Raw genomic sequence first — 21,286 nt, 5'->3', positions numbered from 1 at the left:
CTGCTCTCTCTCTCTCCCTCCACTGCCCCCCCGTTTCTGCCCTGGCCCCACCCCAGGCCTGCACAGCCTCCCTCCACCCTCCCGAGGAGCAAGTGCCGGGTGCTCTCCGCCTCAGCCTTCAGCTCCGCCGATCTTCCCTTCCCCTCCGGTCCTCCCCTGCTCTCACTCCCCTCACCGGACCCACCCCAGGAGGCTTGTCCTCCCCGGCAAGGGTCCCAGAGGTAAGGCTGGAAGGAGCTGCTGCCGGCGGCTCCGCAGCTGTGGGCAGGGGCCTGGCGCGAGGAGGCTCGTGAGGGATGGGTACCAGTCTCTGGGCCGGGAGGAAGGGAGCATTCACCTCAGGCAAACAGGCATGTTGAAGGGGGTGGGGGGGTCCCAGGGGAAGGAAGGGGGAGTAGGGAGGGTAATCGGTACCTTCAAGGGCCTGGGATGCGAGGCAGGCTCACGGCAGCTTCCTCGGTGACATACACCTCCATCCCTGGGCGCATCTCCTCTCCGCCTCCCGTTGCCAAGACAACCTGCCGGCTGAGCCGAGGAGGCGGCAGGGAGGGGGGAGGAGGTGGCTGTGGCTCCTACTTGCTTGTTCTTCCGCGATGGAGGGCGGAGGCCTGCGGTGGGCCTCGCTGCTGGGGGGTGGGAGCTTCGGAAGCCGGGGCTCCCACCCAGCCCGGCCACTCTCCCTTCCCCCTCCCACAAGGCCCTGGGATTGGCTCCTGGGGTGGCCTCAGGAGACCCCTCACTCGGGCCCGCCTCGGAGAAGGAGGCAGTGGGTGCAGGGCAGCAGCCCCCATTCAGAAAGCTCCCCGTGGAGTAGGGAGAGAGCGCCAGGTACGAGGAAGGGACAGAAGTGGCTTCCTTCTAGACCGAAGGGTTAGAGGCGGCTTCCGGCCAGAATGAGAGGGTCTGAGCAAGGCTGAGGCAGGCGCATGGCTGTGGGCCCAGAAGCCTGACCCCATCTGACCTCCGCTGTCCCTGACCGCCGCCTCCTAGTCCCCACCCCTCTCGTTCCCCTGGACCTTCGGGAGCCCGGGACAGTGCTCTCCCTGGGCCACAAGGCCCAGCCTCACCGCCCAGCTCCACGGCAGTGTCCCTCCCCCGGCAGAGCCACCCGGGCCGGAGCCTGTTCAGCCAGCCAGCCAGCCCGAAACCACGGGGACTGCAGAGTTAGGGCTCCCTCTGTCGACCCGAGGCATGTAGCTGTCAAGGTCATTTCTGGCTGAGAGTGATCCTGACCTGTGTCGTGTAGGGTGGGGGTCCAGGGGCCACAGAGGGAGAGAAGAGCCATCTCTAGCCCTGCTCCACCTTCACCTCGCCTCTGGCCTCGTCCCGCAGAGAGCCTGCTCTGCCTCCTGCCCCCACTCCTGGAAGCCCCAGACGCCCCAAGGCCAGCTGCCCGATCCTCCCCCGTTACTTGCCTGCCTCCCCATCAGGCAGGGAAAAACCTCCCCCAGAAGCAGGCAACACCGAACACCAGGTGCCTGCTAGCAGGGCCCCGGGCTGGGCTTCCCGGCACTGCTTGGCCATACCCGGAAGGCTGGTAGCAGCACGAGCGTACCTTTAAGCCCAGGAGTGCCTGAGGCCTTGAGGATGGCGCTGGTGTTCACACAGGGGTGCCAGGCAGGAGGTGCCAGGCCCAGCACACCTAGTTCTCCACTTCCTTCCCCAGCAAGGTCACTGGCGCCACATGTCCTGACGGAGCAGGCCTCCCCAGGGCCCGTGCGATAGGCTCTCTGCCCTTTCCGTCTCACTCCAGTGCCCCTTGCCCCGCCCCAAGCGTGAACCTGCCAGGGAGGGGGAGCACCAGCGATGCCCCCTGTGCCTCTGCCGCCTAAACATTAACTCCCGAAGGCTGGCGAGGGCCCTGGGCCCCTGAGGAGGAGAGGACTGGGCCGAGAACTAGAGGAAGGATGAGGGCCCAGAGGAGACTTTCTCAGCGAGAGTCTGGAAACTGGGCCCCCTGTATCCAGTCACAAAACCCCTGTCTCCTGGACCCCAAGTTTCAGCCCCCAGCAAGCTGCCTCAGACCCCAAACCCGACTTCACAATTGCACTCTTCGGCGGACGCTCACTCCTCTCCCTGTCAAAGCTCAAAGACCAAACTCCAAAAAGTGACCCCATCACTGACTGCTGATGCTTTATGCACACTCAGTTCTGGCCACACAGATCAACGGCTCACCTCCACCTGAGCACACTCATATCCACACTCACCTCCCCCTGAGCACACTCAGATCCACTCTCACTCCCCCTGAGCACACTCAGATCTCTGCTCACCGCACCCTAAGCACACTCAGACCCACTCTCACCTCCCCCTGAGCACACTCGGATCTTTGCTCACCACCCCCTGAGCACACTCAGATCCACTCTCAGCTCCCCCTGAGCACACTCAGATCCACTCTCAGCTCCCCCTGAGCACACTCAGATCCACTCTCACCTCCCCCTGAGCACACTCAGATCTACTCTCACCTCCCCCTGAGCACACTCAGATCCACTCTCACCTCCCCCTGAGCACACTCAGATCCACATCACATTTCCCTGAGCACACTCAGATCCACTCTCACCTCCCCCTGAGCACACTCAGATCCACTCTCACCTCCCCCTGAGCACACTCAGATCCACTCTCACCTCCCCCTGAGCACACTCAGATCCACTCACACCTCCCCCTGAGCACACTCAGATCCATTCTCACCTCCCCATGAGCACACCCAGATCCACTCTCACCTCCCCCTGAGCACATTCAGATCCACACTCACCTCCCCCTGAGCACACTCAGATCCATTCTCACCTCCCCCTGAGCACACTCAGATCCACTTTCACCTCCCCTGAGCACACTTAGATCCACTCTCACCTCCCCATGAGCACACTCAGATCCACACTCACCTCCCCCTGAGCACATTCAGATCCACACTCACCTCCCCCTGAGCACACTCAGATCCACTCTCACCTCCCCCTGAGCACACCCAGATCCATTCTCACCTCCCCATGAGCACACTCAGATCCACACTCACCTCCCCCTGAGCACATTCAGATCCACACTCACCTCCCCCTGAGCACACTCAGATCCACTCTCACCTCCCCCTGAGCACACTCAGATCCACTCTCACCTCCCCCTGAGCAAACTCAGATCCACTCTCACCTCCCCCTGAGCACACCGAGATCCACTCTCACCACCCCCTGAGCACACCCAGATCCACACTCACCTCCCCCTGAGCAAACCCAGATCCACACTCACCTCCCCCTGAGCACACCCAGATCCACACTCACCTCCCCCTGAGCACACTCAGATCCACTCTCACCTCCCCCTGAGCACACTCAGATCCACTCTCACCTCCCCCTGAGCAAACTCAGATCCACTCTCACCTCCCCCTGAGCACACCGAGATCCACTCTCACCACCCCCTGAGCACACCCAGATCCACACTCACCTCCCCCTGAGCAAACCCAGATCCACACTCACCTCCCCCTGAGCACACCCAGATCCACACTCACCTCCCCCTGAGCACACTCAGATCCACTCTCACCTCCCCCTGAGCACACTCAGATCCATTCTCACCTTCCCCTGAGCACACTCAGATCCACTCTCACCTCCCCCTGAGCACACTCAGATGCACACTCACCTCCCCCTGAGCACACTCAGATCCACACTCACCTCCCCCTGAGCACACTCAGAGCCACACTCACCTTCCCCTGAGCACACTCAGATCCACTCTCACCTCCCCCTGAGCACACTCAGATCCACACTCACCTCCCCCTGAGCACACTCAGATCCACTCTCACCTCTCCCTGAGCAAACTCAGATCCACACTCACCTCCCCCTGAGCACACTCAGATCCACTCTCACCTCCCCCTGAGCACACCCAGATCCAGTCTCACCTCCCCCTGAGCACACTCAGATCCACTCTCACCTCCCCTGAGCACACCTCATGTGTTCCCGCCTCAAGGCCTTCTTTTCATGCTGTTTTCACTCAGTTTTCCCGTGTGCCTTCTTTGCCGGCTGGAATGCAGCTTGTTCTGAAAGATCATGCAAACCCCAGCATCTCCCAGCTGCCTCACCTCATGCGATCTCCACTTGGGAGCCCCTCCTGCCTGGATGGGGAGTGGAGGACAGCCCACTGGAGGCGTTGAGGACAGGAGAGAATCTAGGTTGTAGGGCTCACTGGCCGTGACAGTGGGTGATTTCACATGTCTGTGTTTTCATTTCGCCCACTCAAGACATGGGTACAATCTTATCCCCTAAATGAGAGGATCCATGTGAGCCAGCCTCGCATGCTGCCTGGCCATCGCCAGAGCACTGCGCACACCCTTGTCCACTTCCCACAGCTCCCACACCCTCCTCCGCTCTTTGGGGAGGTACCAAATGCTGCCGTGCTATCTTAACTGTAAGAGAGAGAGCTCCAAAAGTCCCAGGAGGGAGCGGCCTCTTCATGGGTTTATCCCCACAACTGCTTGACAAAGGATGATGCAATCTTGTCCATTTTTTTTAATTAACTGGGAGCTAGCCCAGTGCTTGTACATTATAGGGAATCCTATCTAATAAAGAGGGAATATGCTAATTGAGCCTCATGCCATCGCAAAGATGGTGGCGCCCCCAGCAAATAAGGAGGGAATATGCTAATTGACTGCCCACCCTCAAAGATGGTGGCACCCACAGCCAATAAGGAGGAAATATGCTAATTATTGCCCCACCCTCAAAGATGGTGGTGCCCACAGCCAATAAAGAGGGAATATGCTAATTGACTGCCACGCCCTCAAAGATGGCAGCACCCACAGCCACAAGATGGTGGTGCCCAATCTCCTCATCTTCCCAGCTGCCCAGGGCTGGCCCAAGGGGCAGGCAAGCCTTGGATGGCAGCTTCCCAGCCACCCAGGGCCACCCGAGGCTCAGGTAACCAGGGCTAGCCAAGGCTTGCACTGCCAGCAGTGGCAGCAGCAGAGGAGTGATGGGGCATCACCTTCCCTTGATCGCTGGGATGCCTCCCACCCCTGAGGGCTCCCGGACTGTGAGAGGGGGCAGGCTGGGTAGAGGGACCCTCCCTCCAGTGGATGAATTTGTACCGTGCCTCTAGTAGATAAATATTGTATTTAGATTAACTGCTTAGCGCCCATCCCCACCCAAGTACAGCTAAGGATGGAGGGGAAAGGCTGGATTCTGGCTACTCATCCTGCCCCCACTGTGTGGGGCTACACTAGGTCATCTCTTGGCCTGCTGATGGTTTATTTCCTCAATAAATCCTTATTCTGCGTAATGTACTGTGCTGGGTAGCGGGGCGGGGGGGCAAAGATGGACTATATTTCCACATCTGAGGCGCTTGCTATCTAGCAGATCCATGGCACAAGCATAAATAAGGACAGTCTGGACCAGCTGTGATGTGTGCCAGAGGGCAAGGCTGTGCCGTCGGAGAGACCAGCACAGTGGACACGGCCACTTCCCTGGCTGGTGGAGAAGTCACAGGGCAGGCAAGGCGACTGTGGTCCCGGCAGGCAAGCTTTCCGGAGGGAGGCTAGGCCGTGGGCACCTCACGGACAGAGACGGGCATGTGTGCTTGCTGAATGGCCAGGTGGTGGTTTGCCAGCGTTCTTGAGGAGGAGCTGCAGGGCTGGGGCTGGGAAGGGCCTTCAGTCAGGCCTGAGCAGGAGCCTTGAAAGCCATGCTGCTTGCTAGCGATCGTGGGACCGGACCTGGGGTGTGTGGTAGGGTGAGGCAGGCCAAAGACATGGACATTGTGGAGTGGGGGTGGGTGGTGGCGTCAGGAGGCAGAGAGACCGTTTGAAAGCTGTGCAGGGATTGAGACATCCAGGGAGGGCTGGCAGTGGAGTTCCCGAGTTGGATGAGGAAGCAGTCACGGCGACGGGGTGAGAGTTGAGACACTGAAGAGCAGAGAGGATGGTCCCTATGAAGAGGAGGCAGGAAGGAGAAGGTCGGAGCAGGGGGGGGGCCGAGAGGGTGCAGACAGGACAGCGCTGGCAGGCGGAGGGAGGGAAGAATGTCACAGGGGTGGTCCTGGGTGGTGGGCTGTGAGGCTGAGGACATCGGGGTCTGAGGCAGGCCTTTTGGCCCGGGGACTGGGAAGCTGCCGCCATTGGGGACGGGGTGGATCGGAATGATGTGCGTAGAAGCCAGCTTGCAACCCCTAGCAAGCGTGGACTCCCCCTCTGACCTCCTGCTTCGGCCCCCCTCTGCCTCATCTGGCTGTTTGGAGGACAGGGCAGGGAACAGAGATCAATATGGAGGCTATTCTTAGTAACCCCAAACAACAAACAGGCTGCTGCCACCTCCCTCCACCCTGTCACACCCCCCTGACAGGACAGGTTCTTGTCCTAAGTCTCTTCCTTCCCTGCCCCCTTCTGCACTCTTGCTTAGAATCTGCAGGCACACAGCAGCAAGCTGAGGGCTGGGTGAGGCCCCGGGAAGCCTTCCTCCAACCACACGTTCACATTTTACACCCCTCCGAGGGCCCTCGATTAGAGACCCAGACCTCTCCCTGTGAGCCCCTAAGAACTGGCCAGCTCAGAGGGAATGAGCTGAACAGACACCCCTCTCCCCCCCATGCAGAGGCACCGGGAAAGAGCCTGTCTCTGCAGAGGCACTAAATGGTGTGGTGAGCCAGGGACCCAAAGCCACACGCAGGCCTGAGACCTGCCGGGCTTGGGCATGGGGTGGGGCACGGGCACTCAGAGATGGCATACGCCTTCATGCTGCCCTCCTCCCTCGCCAGTTCCCCAGTTTGTCCCTCTCAGCCAGGTCTCACCTCAAAAAGCAAGCAAGGAAACAGTGAGGGCTTTCTGGAGCTGGCCCCCAGAGGCCTGCCTGTGCTGGGGAGGTCACAGAGGGAGGGAGGGAGGGGCCGAGGAAGGCGGACAAGAAAGCGGAGGCCAGACAAAGGGCCCGTCCACCTTTGAAGCTGTCTCCAACCCAAGCCAGGGAAGGTGGGGGTGGGCCTGGGAGCCCGGCTGGGGGGAGGCAGTCTAGAGTTTTAAAGAATGTCTCAAATTCCTTCGGAAATCAGAGGGATTGTAAGGGCTGCCCCTCCCCAACGCACTTCCTTCCCAGGCCCCCCAAGTCCAGGCCTCCACACCTGGGGGCGCCAACCCTTTGTCCTCAGGTAATTGCTGGGCGTTGCCCCATGGGTTTAAAATCCCATTGATCTTGCCAGCTATCAGCCGTGGCTCCAGACCACCCTCCCCTCACCCCCCAGTCTTCACCGGGATTAAGGCTCTTTGTGACTTTGGGGAGGTGGCGGAGAGAGAAAAAAGCGACCTGGTAAAAAGCAATTATGACAAACTGGAGGGAGAATGTCCTGGGGCCTGGGAACCTCCCTCCGGTCTGAACTGCCCGGAGCTGGGGGTGGTGGGCTCCGGTGCCCAAGGAGAGGGGGCTGACCCCTCCCGCCCGCATCCACTTACACACTCCCCTCTGCACTCAGCCGGGCCCTCCGCACCGCCCACTGTCCTGATCTGTAGGCCATTCTCGGGAGAAGCGACGTCTTTCATCTTTTCCTTCTCTTTCCATACCCCCCTTCCCCCGTGTGCTCTCGAAAGGAGGGAAACTGAGGCTGGGTCCTCCCGCAGAGGAAGGACGGGGCGGGGAGGGGGGGGGGAGGGTGTGCCCCTAAGCACAGACTGGGGTTTGGAGGGAGACCTGCAGGGAGGTGCCTCCCCCTGGACAAGATTAAAAGCCAAAAGCTAGTGCGAAGGGGGGAAGAGGCGGGTTTTATGGCCTCGGAGCTCCATCCCCGAAGTGCGCACCTGGGCGCGTCTGGGAGGGCCCACCCGGGACGCTGCTCGGGGCGGGGAGGGCCACCCCCTTCTCCCCTCCCGTCCCCTCCCGTCCCCTCCTCCGGGCCGGCGGCCTCTGAGGTCCCCCTAGGTGCGGACCTAGGCGGCCAGAGGACACTTTCTGGTCCTCACTGCCTCTCCCGCCCGTCCGCACCCTCCTCCCCCACCCGCCCTCCTCACCGGAGAAAAGCAGTGCTGCTCGGCGGGCGGCTGCTGCGGCCTCTGCCCCGCTGGCCGCCCGCCCGCCCGGCCCCAGGCTCGGCCCCAGGGTGTGGGTTCCCTGCGCCCCAACAGGTAGCACGGGACGCGTCCGCAGAGCCAGGAAACCAGAGCCCGTGGAGGGCGGGGTGCCCTGGGCTCCCGCGGCGGAGGTGCGGGCCTGCGGGCCACCCAGGCCTGGTGCCCCGGGACGCCCCGCCCCGCGCGCCCCGCCCCGCGGCCTGCACCTGCCGGCCCGGCGCTGCGGCCCCGCGGCCCCGCCGCTCCGGGCGCCGGCCCGTCCCCGGCGGGGCTGTGCAGCTGGATCCGTCCACCCCTCGCCCCTTCAGACCACCCGTTTGCAAGAAAATGGTTTTATTCTGGGGCTGGGAGCTGGGGCTTGGGGTGCAGGCCTGGGGAGTGGAATGTGAAGAATGGTCAGCCCTCTTTTTTTTTTTTCTGAAACAAAATCGAAAGTCCCTTCCTACGGCCTGGCCAGGAGGAGCTTGGGGCCGGGGCAGACTGACACCCTGGGAGCGGAGCTGAGAAGGGCCACCTCCCCACCCTCTGCAAGGCCTTGATCCTGCGACCTCCCACTGGGCTCAGTGAGTCTGTGTTGTGCGTGGAGGGTGGGGGGACACACTACAGCGGTCTCCCCCGGGGCCTGACTGGGGCCCATGCCAGGGTGGGGTCCAGGAGGCGGCCCCGAGGCCCAGGCCTGGGTGACACATCTGCCCGTCCAGCGAGGGCACCGATGCCTGTTGGTCCTGGGGACCTCCTGGGGGGGGCTCCGGCTTCCCTCCCGCCCTCCACCCCAGCCCCGTTTTGGGATTAGGAAGGGGAGGGGACGGCGGGAAGGCTGAGGAGGGACTGCGGCCACCCCGTGTCCCCTCCCGTCTACGTGAGGGGCTGAGGCCTGCGGGTGCGCTTGGTCCGGCGGGTGGGGGCGGAGCCCACGAACTCGAACTGCTTCTGCCGCTGCACCTGGTTGGGGAAGGGCAGCTGGCCCTCGTACAGGCGCTTGATGAAGTGGGCCTCCCGCTGGTTCTGGCGGCTGCGGGAGGCCTGGCGGGGCCGGCCCTGCCGCGTGAAGGCCATGAACCAGCCCTCGTGCCGGGCGTTCTGGAAGGCCGTGTAGTTGTTCTCCAGCACGATCTCTGTGAACACGCAGTCCTTGCTCTTCCCACTGGGCTGCCGGGGAGAGAAGGAGAGGAGGGGCGTCTGTGCACCCACCCGTCCTGGCGGCTCTGCCTCCTGGGCCTCATAAGAGTGGGCAAGAGCGGGACAGTCCCGATTCTTCACAATTTGTCCCGCGTCCCAAGGCCCCCCCCCCTATTTTTTTTTTTTAATATATATATATTTATTGATTTTTTACAGAGAGGAAGAGGGAGGGATAGAGAGTTAGAAACATTGATGAGAGAAAATCATCGATCAGCTGCCTCCTGCACACCCCCCACTGGGGATGTGCCCGCAACCAAGGTACATGCCCTTGACCAGAATCGAACCCAGGACCCCTCAGTCCGCAGGCCGATGCTCTATCCACTGAGCCAACCCGGTTTCAGCGAGATCCGGACTTTTTTTTAAAACGCCTTGGGACACGGGACAAATTGTTAAAAATTGGGACTGTCCCGCCCAAAGCGGGACGTCTGGTCACCTTAGACCTCGGAGGGCTGGGACCCCTGGGGTTTCTGCCTGGGGAGGGGGTGCCCTGGCTGGGGAGGCCACGGGGGGGCGGGAGGGGCGAGCTGGGCCTGGAGTCAGACCTGCACTGAAAGGCAGGCCTGCCATTGGGACGTTGTGCACCTTAGCCAGGCATCCAGCCCCGCGGAGCTTCAGGTGACCAAGAGGAGGCATAAAGGTCTAGGGCCAGTGGTCAGCAAACCCCTTAGTCAACAGAGCCAGATATCAACAGGACAACAATGGACATTTCTTTGGAGAGCCAAATCTTTTAAACGTAAACTACTTCGAACGCCACTTCTTCCAAATAGACTCGCCCAGGCCGTGGTGTTTTGTGGAAGAGCCACACTCAAGGGGCCAAAGAGCCGCATATGGCTCGAGAGCTGCGGTTTGCCGACCACCACGGATCTAGGGGCTTGTGCGGTTTCCTGCTTCACCAGCCGGTGCTCATGCACAAGAGCAGCCCTGGGTGGGTGCGTGGCGTTGCTGGGCAGAGGGCAAGGGGGCGCTGTTCTCTGATGAAAAGAAGGGCAGACAGTTATAGACACCAACTGCGTGGAGAGCCATCCAGGCAGCCCTGGGACTCTCCAGATAACCCTGATGCTCTGCCCGTTTTTTTTTTGTTTTGTTTTTTTTTCCCAGACAAGTAGCCTGAGGCCTGACAAAAATAAACATTTTTGTGGGAACAGCCAGAACCGGAAGCCAGGATTGACCGGTGCTAAAGAAATGGAGTTCTGCCGAAACCGGTTTGGCTCAGTGGATAGAGCGTCGGCCTGCGGACTGAAAGGTCCCGGGTTCGATTTCCGGTCAAGGGCATGTACCTTGGTTGCGGGCATATCCCCTGGAGGGGGTGTGCAAGAGGCAGCTGATTGATGATTCTCTCCCATCGATGTTTCTAACTCTATCCCTCTCTCTTCTTCTCTGTAAAAAAATCAATAAAATATATATTTTAAAAAGAAAAAAGAAAAAAAAAGAAAAGAAATGGAGTTCTCCTGCTCAGCGGTGCTGGATCTGCCACTGCACCGTAGGTTATACTGGCAGGCGGTCCCGCTAGACGGCTACACTCACACACACACTAGCAGGCGGTCCGTGCACTTCTCGCTGGCTGGGTCCATAGAGACCTTGGGGGAGCATCTGACCCTGTCTGAATGCCCACTTTTAACCCCACTGAGCACTGACCCCGCAACACAGGGGCTGCAGCATTATGGAGGTGCTGAAGTTCTTACTGAGGGATGCTGGGAAATGCCTATGAGTCTGAGTGAGGGCCCTGCAGACCAGTCAGTGTTCTCAGAGCGCTGGTCAGTCCGGAGGGACTCACGGCCATGGAGAACACGGAGTGGCCCTGGTGGATGGGAGCGGGAGAGTCATGTCCCAGGTCCCCCTGCCTCAGGGATGCTGGTGGCCCGGGGCGCCCCACCCCCCAGGAGGAGCCAGAAAAGCGTCCGCTCCGTCCTCCGGCCTCACCTTCCCTATGAGCTTGCCCCTCTTGTTCATGCAGATGTACTTCTTGCTCTCAGCCCCCTTGATGCGCACCCGGCTCCCGAAGGTGTCTGTCTCCACGATGAGCTTGGCTGCCGAGAGAGAGAGAGAGAGAGAGAGAGAGAGAGAGAGAGAGAGAGAGAGAGAGAGAGAGAGAGAAGGAGAGAGAGAGAGGCTTCTGTCTATGAGGCTTGCAAGCCCAGATGGTGGGAGCCTCCTTCCACCCCCCCCCCCCCCCCACCTCAAACAACCTGACCTCTGAACTCGGGTGGGGAGCATGGGGAGGCCCTGACCCAAGCTCTGGGCTGAGCCAGGTGAGGCTGGCCGGGGGTAACGGGCGGCCTCAGGCGCGGGCCGGGTCTCACCGAACTTGTTGCCGTCCTCGGCGGTGGCGGAGATGCGACGCCCGGTCACCTGCACGTGCTTGCCGCTGGTCCGGCTGTAGAGCTGGTACTCGCGGATCTGCCGCCGGCTCAGCTGGTCGGTCATGGCGCCCTGGTCCCTCACGTACTGGTTAAAATTAGGAGACGGGTGATTCTCCCCCTTTGCGGTTACCAAGGGAAAAATAGTGTCAATTTGCTTTGGGTGACACCACCACCGGTCCATCCAGGGGAGAGGGGCACAGAGGTGAGCGTGGGGGGCAGGCCCTTGGTCCTGGGAGGGCGAGGTGCAGGCTGAAGGGGGCATGGAGCCACGGCTTTCTCTGGCCAGGGGGCAAGCCAGTCATGACCTCTGGGCTCCCTGCCAGCCTGCAGAGAGGCGTGCGGGGTGCCCAGGCTTGAGGACTCCTGGTGACAGGCTGCGGGCTTGGGGTGGTGACTCTGAAAGCTAGGCCTTCGGTTCTGTATCTGACCCCCACATTCTGAGGAGGAGGTGCACAGGCCACACAGCGAATGAGAGACAGAGCCCTGTCCTGCCTCTCGCATGGAGCTTGTCGCCCCTCCAGAACTCGGGGGCGTTGGCTCGGTTACCCGGACAGCCAGGCTTCCCTCCATCCTCCCCGCCAGCCTTGAAGGACCCCACCCCGGCAAACTCGCACACACGCATGTGCACACACACGCATGTGCACACACAGCTGGTCTGTGAGGGTCCCCTGCGAGCATTGTGGGGGCTGTCAGGTCCTTGTCTCTAGCTCTGGGGGCCCCTGGAAGCATTTCGTAGTAGCATGTGGGGTCCTGAGCCAGGCCTGCTCCCCTGCCTCTCCCCTGGGTGCTCAGGGCCCTCAGAGAAGCTAGACCCCCTTCCGGTCTTCCTCCCTCCTGCTTGGGGGAGGCACCTCCTGCATGGAGGGAGGCCAAGGAGCTGTGAAGGTGCTGTCAGCATGGTCCAAGGCCGCCACTACGAGGTACCTGCCTGAGGCACAGTGGAACAGAGGCTGGTGGGCATGGTGGCATCATGGCCAGCCATGCCGCCACCACCGCTCCTCCACCCACACAGCCTGTAAACAAAGGCAGGAGAGTACCTGGTCTCTCCTTAGCCATCTGCAGCACTGAGCCCCAGCACTGAGCCCCAGCACTGAGCCCCAGCACTGAACTCCAGCACTGAGCCCCAGCACTGAACTCCAGCACTGAGCCCCAGCACTGAGCCCCAGCACTGAACTCCAGCACTGAGCTCCAGCACTGAATTCCAGCACTGAACTCCAACACTGAGCCCCAGCACTGAACTCCAGCACTGAGCCCCAGCACTGAGCCCCAGCACTGAACTCCAGCACTGAGCCCCAGCACTGAGCCACAGCACTGAACTCCAGCACTGAGCTCCAGCACTGAATTCCAGCACTGAACTCCAGCACTGAGCCCCAGCACTGAACTCCAGCACTGAGCCCCAGCACTGAGCCCCAGCACTGAGCCCCAGCACTGAGCCCCAGCACTGAGCTCCAGCACTGAATTCCAGCACTGAGCCCCAGCACTGAATTCCAGCACTGAGCCCCAGCACTGAACTCCAGCACTGAACTCCAGCACTGAGTCCCAGCACTGAACTCCAGCACTGAACTCCAGCACTGAGCCCCAGTACTGAACTCCAGCACTGAGCCCCAGTACTGAACTCCAGCACTGAGCCCCAGCACTGAGCCCCAGCACTGAACTCCAGCACTGAACTCCAGCACTGAACTCCAGCACTGAGCCCCAGCACTGAGCCCCAGCACTGAACTCCAGCACTGAGCTTCAGCACTGAGCCCCAGCACTGAGCCTCAGCACTGAGCTCCAGCATTGAGCCCCAGCACTGAGCCCCAGTACTGAACTCCAGCACTGAGCCCCAGCACTGAACTCCAGCACTGAGCCCCAGCACTGAACTCCAGCACTGAACTCCAGCACTGAGCCCCAGCACTGAACCCCAGCACTGAACTCCAGCACTGAGCCCCAGCACTGAACTCCAGCACTGAACTCCAGCACTGAACTCCAGCACTGAACTTCAGCACTGAGCCCCAGCACTGAACTTCAGCACTGAATTCCAGCACTGAACTCCAGCACTGAGCCCCAGCACTGAACTCCAGCACTGAGCCCCAGCACTGAACTCCAGCACTGAGCCCCAGCACTGAGCCACAGCACTGAACTCCAGCACTGAGCTCCAGCACTGAATTCCAGCACTGAACTCCAGCACTGAGCCCCAGCACTGAGCTCCAGCACTGAGCTCCAGCACTGAATTCCAGCACTGAACTCCAGCACTGAGCCCCAGCACTGAACTCCAGCACTGAGCCCCAGCACTGAGCCCCAGCACTGAGCTCCAGCACTGAGCCCCAGCACTGAACTCCAGCACTGAACTCCAGCACTGAGCCCCAGCACTGAACTCCAGCACTGAACTCCAGCACTGAGCCCCAGCACTGAACTCCAGCACTGAACTCCAGCACTGAGCCCCAGCACTGAGCCCCAGCACTGAGCTCCAGCACTGAGCTCCAGCACTGAGCCCCAGCACTGAACTCCAGCACTGAGCCCCAGCACTGAGCCCCAGCACTGAACTCCAGCACTGAGCCCCAGCACTGAGCCCCAGCACTGAGCTCCAGCACTGAGCTCCAGCACTGAGCCCCAGCACTGAGTCCCAGAGACCAGGTGCAGCCTGACTGCACGCCCAGCTGCTGCCGCGGCCTCAGGGCCAGCACCGAGCTGAACCACTTCTCTCCACCTGGACCCGTGGCCTTGCTGGGACAGGCTTTCCGGCCCCCAGTCCCTAAGGCCAGCCTCTGGGCAGAGCTAGGCCCGGACCAGCATGTGTCAGGCCCTCTCTCCTGGAGGGAGCGGAGGGAGTGCTGGCTTTGAGGAAGGGGAGGCAGGGAGCAGCCTGAGCTGACAGTGTAACCTGCTGGGGGTTAACCCTTCGCGTGTCACTGCTCATTTCCAACCTCAGCGGCCCGAAGGCCAGGCCCCCAGCCTGGGAGACCCCAGCCGGCCCCAAGCGCCGCCCCTGCGAAACCCAAGGCTGAGTTTGGGGTGGGAGGCCTGCTTCCCTGCCAGGAGGCGGGGTCTGGCTGGCCCAGGACCCTTGGTGGGGTCCGCCCGCCCCCAGCCCCAGCCGCCTGGCCCGGGTTCAGGCCCTCCGCCCTTCTTGGCGGGCAGCCTCCTCCTGGCCCGCTGTTCCAGGTCAGAAGCAGAGCGGCCCCCCCAGAGCCCCCTCCTCTCCGCATCCCCCTTCGAGCCCTGCACAAAAGCAGCCCCACGCCCCCCCACAGCCCACAGCCCACAAGTCGCTCTCCCCGCGGGACCTGGCCTGTCCCTTTCATGTTCCCGCTGTGGGGGACCTCCCCTCCCAGGCCCGCAGACAGCTGCTTGTCAGCCGGCCCCTCAAGCATGGCTGTGGTCCGGCCTGCGCGCCCCCCCCCCTCCAGGGGGGTGAGGGGGCACTTCAAGGGGGAAAGGACCGCTTTGCCACCTTCCCCGGACCCTGAATGGGGCCTCCGCCCGGCCATAAACGGCCCGCCGCACCATTGTGCTAATTCCCCTGCCAGAACAGGTCGGGCCCACCCCCGCCCCCGCCCGCCGGCCGGGCTGGGGGCTTTCTTCTCGCTCTCCCTGGACGTGTGAAGCAAAAGGCCTGGAACGGGGGCCTGGGCGAAAGTGGGAAGGAAAAGGGGGGTGTCTCCTCTCTCTCCCACCCCCCCACTGCTTCAAAGGCAGCCTCTCTCCCTCCCAGAGGAAAAAAAAGGCATTACCTTCAGAAACAGTCCCCACGGGAGAGGAAGAGGAGCGGCCTCCGGCCTGGGAAAGCCCAGCCGTCTCCGGCGGCGGGCGCGTTCTGGCCCAGTGCATTTTAATAGCCGCGCCGCGATGGAGGATCACAAAAAGGGACCAGGCCGGGCTGCAGCTGGGCAGGGGGAGGTGGGCACGGGGGCAGGCCTGGGTGGGGGGACTGGAGAGGCAAACCCTGGATCTCGTCTCAGACGACCTTTCTGGGGTTTGACCTCATTGTGTCTGGAGTCACCCGCCCTGGCCGGGCACGCTGCTCCCAGAACCCCCCAGGACGGCCCCCCCTCCCCTCCCCGCCCTCACAGGACACCTGTGCTGGTGGGAGTGCGGTCAGCAGTGGCAGGGAGACCTGTTCTCTCAGGTACAAGCCTCCCTGGAGCCATCACCTCCGCCCTCTCCCAGCCCCTCCCTCCCGGCTCCATCCCTCAGGCTGTGCGGCGGCGGCTGCGTGGAGCCTGGGGATGACCCGGTGTGGAGGGATGGAGGGATGGAGAAGGAGGCAGACACCCGGGGGAGCAGGCAGTGGTCACGGGGAAAGAACACAGCGAAAAACCTCCGTCGGTCCCCAAATCTGCGGTCGCCCCTTTTCCTACTCCCCTTGGGGGCTGGACCCCCTCGCACCCCAGAGAGAGGCCAGAACCTGCCCCCGTGGGAAGAAAGGGGGCCGCCCCTCCCCCTCCGGTGGGTGGGCGGCATGGGGAGAAGCTCCCCAGGCAGGGCGCCTACCTGGGTTTGACAGCAGAGGATCAGCAGCTGCAGGCACCTGTGTGGGGACACGAGGCAGACCCAGGTGTGGGTGCCAGCCGCCAGCCAGGGCACCCGGGGCGCCCGTGCCCGCGCCCGCCCCACCCGCCGGTCCCTGTGGGAGTCCTGTCCACCGGAGGAGGCCGGGGAGCGCACGGAACTCCCTCCGTCGGGAGGGGAAGGGCCGGCACTTACAGAGTGAGGTTGGGCAGCAGGCGGGCGGCTTCCATCGCCGGAGGAGCGGTTCCGTGGGGCTGTGACCCCCCTGCCCCCAGACTCGGGAGGAGATGCGGGCAGTCCCCAGGGTAGAGCCCCAGAGAAGCCAAGGTCTCTCCAAGCCACAGGTTTTCAGGGGGGAGAGGAGGAGAGACAGGGGAAGGGAGGAGAGAGGGGAGGCGGAGGGGGAGGAGGAGGGGGAGGAGGGCGTAATTGGGAGACTGAGGTGTGATGTGTCCACCTTCCCGGCCAGTGAGACTGCGAGGCAGCCGCCGCTGGGGCTGCCAACCTCCGGGGCTCCCCGGGCAGAGGATGGGGCTGCTGGAGCCTCCTCAATAGGAGGCTGGCCCTGGGAGCTCTGACCCCAACGGAGTGCCCCTCCTCCCCTCTGTGGCCAGCTTCTCCCGCCCGCCTGGGTTTGGTGCCCATTCCCCCCGGGGTGAGCAGCGGGTATCTGTCTGAGGCGGTGGGGACGGGAGCTCCGGGGAGCAGCCTCAGAGGGGGAGCCCCCTGCAGGGCAGGGGCAGGGGAGGGGGGGCAGGACTGCGCTGCCTCTGCCCAGCTCCTGGCCCCCCTCCCTGCTGTCTGGCCACGGAAGGAGGGGTGGAAGGAGGGGTGGCGTCCCGACTGGCAGCAATGAGTGGGTGCAACAGCTTGGGGCCAGGGGTGGGGAGGAAGGGGCAGCTGGAGCTGGGGAGCACCCCCATGGAGTCCCGAGAGCTGGCCTGAGGCGGGGATGAAGAACTGGCTGCTGGGCGTGGGCAGCTTCCTCTGAGAGATGGGGACTGTGAGGCCCGGGTGTTGCAGGACCCAAAGAGATACCAATGGGCATCAGGAGTCCCGTCACACGCCACCCCCTAGGGCAGCAGCCAGTCCTGGAGCCCCGGCACCTGGGAGGGAGCCCGCAGCCATGTCACATGCCCGCTGGCCTCACACCGCTGTCAGGCCGCCGCTGCCCCATTCTGCAGATGAGGAGACAGGTTCACTGGTCGGCCATCAGCTCAGAAAGACCAGCCAGTGAATGGGGACCAGGTTTCCCAAGTTCACTCTGTGTCTGCATCTCTGCCGGGACCCCACACTCAGGGCCCTGCCCAGCCCAGCGCGCCCAATAGCCAGTCTCCCTGTTCCTCCCACAGGAGGTGGGGGTGGGGGGCTGGTCCTGGGGAAGCTCCTCCTTCACTCACACTCAGCTGGCTCCCTGGGGGTCTGTGTGCCCCAGGCCGGGAAGAGGAGGGAAAGCTGGGGGTGGGTTTATTTACCTGAAGAGATGAGTGGGAGGGCAGAGCTCTCACCTCCAGGCCTTCTCACCTTCCCCAGCCATGTCAATCCACAAAGCCGTCTGCCATCCCTGCCCCAACGGACCACAGGGACCCTCCGGCCGTCCCCCCAGCACCGGGGAGCTCACAGGCCTGAGCTGGCCTGGGGAGGGTGGTGGAGCCTCAGCCCCCATAGCTGGCGAGCCCAAGGCTGGAATAAAATGGGAAGATGTCAAAGCTAGAAAGACTCTTAGTGAGTCCCCATTCATGGATGCAGTCTCACAGCCAGTCAGTGGTGTGTGTGTGTGTGAGCGGGGGGAGGAGCAGAGGGGGAGACAGGGGGTGCAAATACGGGTGTCCAGACTCAGAACAGGCCCAGCCTGCCCCCTCTCTGCCCAGGCCCACCCCCTGAGCCTTTCCATGTCCCACATTCCTCCCACCATTTGGGGCCCATGTAAACCCTGCCTCTGCCACAGAAACTCCCCCCACCGACTGCCCCACTTGTACTTGGTGCTGGCTCTGCCCTCAGGGTGCCCGTGGCCTGATGCCCACACCCCCGCCGGCCCAGCTCCCAGGAAGGGTAGGGCATGCTCCCTCCTCCTGACCTTCACCCCGAGGAGAGGCACAGGGAGGAGACAGCTCAGGCCGGGATTTGGGGGAGGGGGCGGTAGGGGTCAGCAGGGGCACAGTAGTGCCATAAGGAGAGGTGGGTGTGGGGCATGCCACCTAACACTGTCTGGGCACAAGGCCTCTGAGCCTGCGCCCCGGTGTCTACCCGTGGGGGAAGAGCCTGCTGTCCCTGGCCCACCCCTGGCCCAGCCCAGGTCCCCATGGTAACAGATGCCAGCAGTCCAGCCTGGCCTTGGGGTTTGGCCAGGGCCCAGGTGCCAGGGGGCTCAGGGGCATGGCTTGTGACATCTGCTGCTCCTGGTCCCCTCCCATCCCACACCTGCAGGCTTGGCTGTGACTCAGCTTCTCCTTTCCAGCCACGGAGGGGCCCGTGGTGGCCCCGCGGGGAGGCAGCAGGGAGAGTGGTCCAGGCCTGGCCTCTGTCCCCATCCAGGGCCCGACCACTCAGGCTGTGGCTGCGTGACCTGTGGCCAGTCCTTCACCTCTCCGCTCTCAGCCTCCCAGTTTATAAAAAGGAAACAACCACTATGGATGCCGTCAAAGCTGTCAACTGGGGTGAAGGACACTCCCTTGGGAAGCAACACACATCCTGGCAAGAATGAGGGGCAGGGAAAGAGACTCTCTGTGGTCCAGACTCAGTGTACCTCCGCTCTGCCTGACTTTCTCCCTTGACCAGAGAGAGCCGGGAGAGGGGAGAAGGGCAGGGTCATTAGCATTGGGGGGGGGGCAGCAGGAGGTGACAGGGGAGGTGAGAGGCAGCCTGGGCCGCACAGTGGTTCATCCTCACTCCCCAGTGACAAGTTCGAGCCCCCCAGCTGGGGTGTCTCACACCTGTTGGTCCTAGCAGCCCCGCTGGTGCAGACACAGCGCCCGGAGCCCACCTGCAGACCCGCCACAGCCTCCTGCTTGGACCCAGCCCACGCTTTTCCTGCGGAGACCCCGAGGAGCTAGGGCTGTGGGCGGGGCGGGGGGCGGGGAGGGCCCTCAGCAGTGCAGGTAGACCCCATCTTTGCTCCATGACCCCTACTGCCCGCCCCACGGGGAAGTCAAGTTAGCAGCAGGGCAGCTGTTGAGCGCCCTTGTGCACAGACCCGAGGCAGAGCTGGAGGACTGGGGAGAGGTCCCTGCATGCTGGGTGCCGCAGTGTCGCAGGCATTCGGGCTCAGTGCTGGCTCCTGCTCCCAGTTTATGAGACTTTTATATTTTTATTTTTTCTTATTTTATTTTATTTTAAAATATATATTTTATTGATTTTTTTTTTTTACAGAGAGGAAGGGAGAGGGATAGAGAGTTAGAAACATGGATGAGAGAGAAACATCGACCAGCTGCCTCCTGCACACCCCCTACCGGGGATGTGCCCGCAACCAAGGCACATGCCCTTGTCCAGAATCGAACCCAGGACCCTTCAGTCCTTCGACCGACGCTCTAGCCATCGAGCCAAACCGGTTTCGGCTTTATTTTTATTTAAAAAAATATATTTTATTGTTTTTTTTGTTTTTTTTGTGTGTTTTTTTTTGCAAAGAGGAAGGGAGAGGGAGAGTCAGAAACATCGATGAGAAAGAAACATGGATCAGCTGCCTCCTGCACTCCCCCTACTGGGAAAGTGCCCACAACCAAGGTACATGCCCTTGACCTGAATCGAACCTGGGACCCTTGAGTCCGCTGGCCGACGCTCTATCCACTGAGCCAAACGGGTCAGGGAGTTTATGAGACGTTTGAGCGAGCGCCGGGTGCTGCCTGCCCCTGCCTCGCATCCACAGGGTGGCTAAAGACAAGGGCTCTGGGCCAGACCACCTGGGATGAATCCTGGCTCCTCCGCCAGCTGTGTGACCTTGGGCCACGTTGCTGAACCGCCCTGTGCCTCACTCTCCGCACCTGAGGATGGGGCTAATCGCACCCACCCCCAGGCAGGGCTGTGAGGACTAAAGGAGCGAATCCTGTAAGACAGAGCGGTGCCCCGCCCACAGGGTCATCGCCCCAATCACGTCCGTCTCCTTTCTGGCCAGACCTCCACGCCCGCTCTGCCGCAGGCCCTTCGCACTCCCTGTTCCTGCTTCAGGGACTGTCCTGCCAGCTCCTCCGTGGCTGGCTGGCCCTCCCTGCCCACTGCTCCCTCTCAGCAACCTCAGATCTCCTCACTCAGCACTCCTCCACCCTGGACAGCAGCCCGTTCCGCTTCCTCCAGCGCACTTGAAAGTGATTGAAATTAAGTTGTTGGCTTTTTATAATTTTTTAAAAAATTTAAATGCTTTATTGTTGAAGTATTGCATAAGTCTCCTTCCCCCCCATTGACCTCTCCCCAGCCACTCCCACCCCCAGCACGTGCCCTCACCCCCTGCTGTCTGTGCCCACGGGTGGTGCTCCGTTGTTGGCTTTTGTTCCCACGGGGCTGGAGGGTACCTGAAGGCGAGGACTTTGTCTTGTCCGCCCGGCATCCCCGGGGCAGGGAGCCGTGGAAAATGCCAGCTGCCCACCTGGAGCCGGACCCGAACTGCTGTGCCTTTCCATTCTGATTGACCCGAGGCTCACGGCCCCATTCTCCTGTGGAGGCCGGTGCTCCCGTCAGCCAGCCTGTGGGGTGCAGACAGCAAGCAGCAGAAGGCCAGCCTGCCCTCTGCCACCTCGGGAGAATGGCAGAGCCATGTGGAGGCCCAGGCTGGGGCGCTGGCCTTCTGTGCAGGTGTCCACAGCCCTCCTCTGGGACCCAGATCTGGGGGTCCTTGGAGACGGCAGGAACGGTCCCCCCCCATCAGCCCACTGCAGGCCTGGCCAGCGGAGGTGCTGGGAGGGGCAGGGGGCAGCCCAGCAGGGGCCCTACAGGTATAACCCGCGTCAGGGACCATCTGCCTGTCACATGGGTGACCTGGCTGCCAGGTGGCTCTGTGGGCCTGGGAGAGGGCGGGAGGCCAGAGCCACGCAGGGTCACCCACCCTTTGGCAATCCGCCATCGGTCTCAGCTCCGAGAGCTGCCTGGGGAGCCCGGCATCGGAGCCGACAGGGCTCACCGGTCCACCTCCCGCAGGAGACACTGGACAGCTGCCCTGAGGCCTCCGGCTTTAGCCGAGATGTTTCCTCGAAGGGACAGGCCTCTGGGCTCCTGCCCGGCACAGACCGTCCCGCCAGTGAGCAGGACACACACCTGG

At 62.3% G+C, this 21,286-nt stretch overlaps 2 protein-coding genes and 1 long non-coding RNA gene across 9 annotated transcripts in view; 1 reads left to right on the top strand and 2 right to left on the bottom strand.

The window, feature by feature from the left end:
- Window positions 1–8,068, bottom strand: part of DMTN (dematin actin binding protein) — a 28,951-nt gene extending 20,883 nt beyond the window's left edge. For 3 of the 5 annotated variants that reach the window (XR_014795005.1, XM_084883804.1, XM_084883808.1), the window contains exon 1: window positions 415–984. The gene's annotated coding sequence lies outside the window, so the exon portion shown is untranslated. Of the gene's footprint in view, window positions 1–414; window positions 985–7,951 lie in introns of those variants that run through there. The other 2 variants (XR_014795006.1, XM_084883805.1) reach the window with 2 other exon arrangements.
- Window positions 87–10,570, top strand: LOC311622541. The gene is made up of 3 exons (XR_014795009.1): window positions 87–221; window positions 8,447–8,574; window positions 10,289–10,570. It is a non-coding gene; the product is annotated as an uncharacterized lncRNA (long non-coding RNA).
- On the bottom strand, window positions 8,598–16,290 carry FGF17 (fibroblast growth factor 17; the record flags this gene model as incomplete). Of its 3 annotated transcripts, none has more annotated exons than XM_084883810.1 (5): window positions 8,598–9,160; window positions 11,111–11,217; window positions 11,491–11,668; window positions 16,024–16,060; window positions 16,237–16,290. In XM_084883810.1, 5 exons carry the CDS (start codon window positions 16,269–16,271, stop codon window positions 8,867–8,869), a joined length of 651 nt encoding a protein of 216 aa, XP_084739936.1. In that variant the 3' UTR covers window positions 8,598–8,866. The 3 variants fall into 3 exon arrangements, with proteins under 3 accessions (XP_084739936.1, XP_084739937.1, XP_084739935.1); XM_084883811.1 differs by having other exon boundaries at window positions 11,491–11,635; window positions 16,237–16,271; XM_084883809.1 differs by lacking the exons at window positions 16,024–16,060; window positions 16,237–16,290 and having other exon boundaries at window positions 11,491–11,812.
- Between the last annotated feature and the right edge of the window lie 4,996 nt (window positions 16,291–21,286).

Source organism: Pipistrellus hanaki (genome assembly GCF_964339955.1).
Source record: "Pipistrellus hanaki genome assembly, chromosome: 5".
Taxonomy (NCBI): Eukaryota; Metazoa; Chordata; class Mammalia; order Chiroptera; family Vespertilionidae; genus Pipistrellus; species Pipistrellus hanaki.
This window is presented reverse-complemented; position numbering and strand designations above follow the sequence as displayed.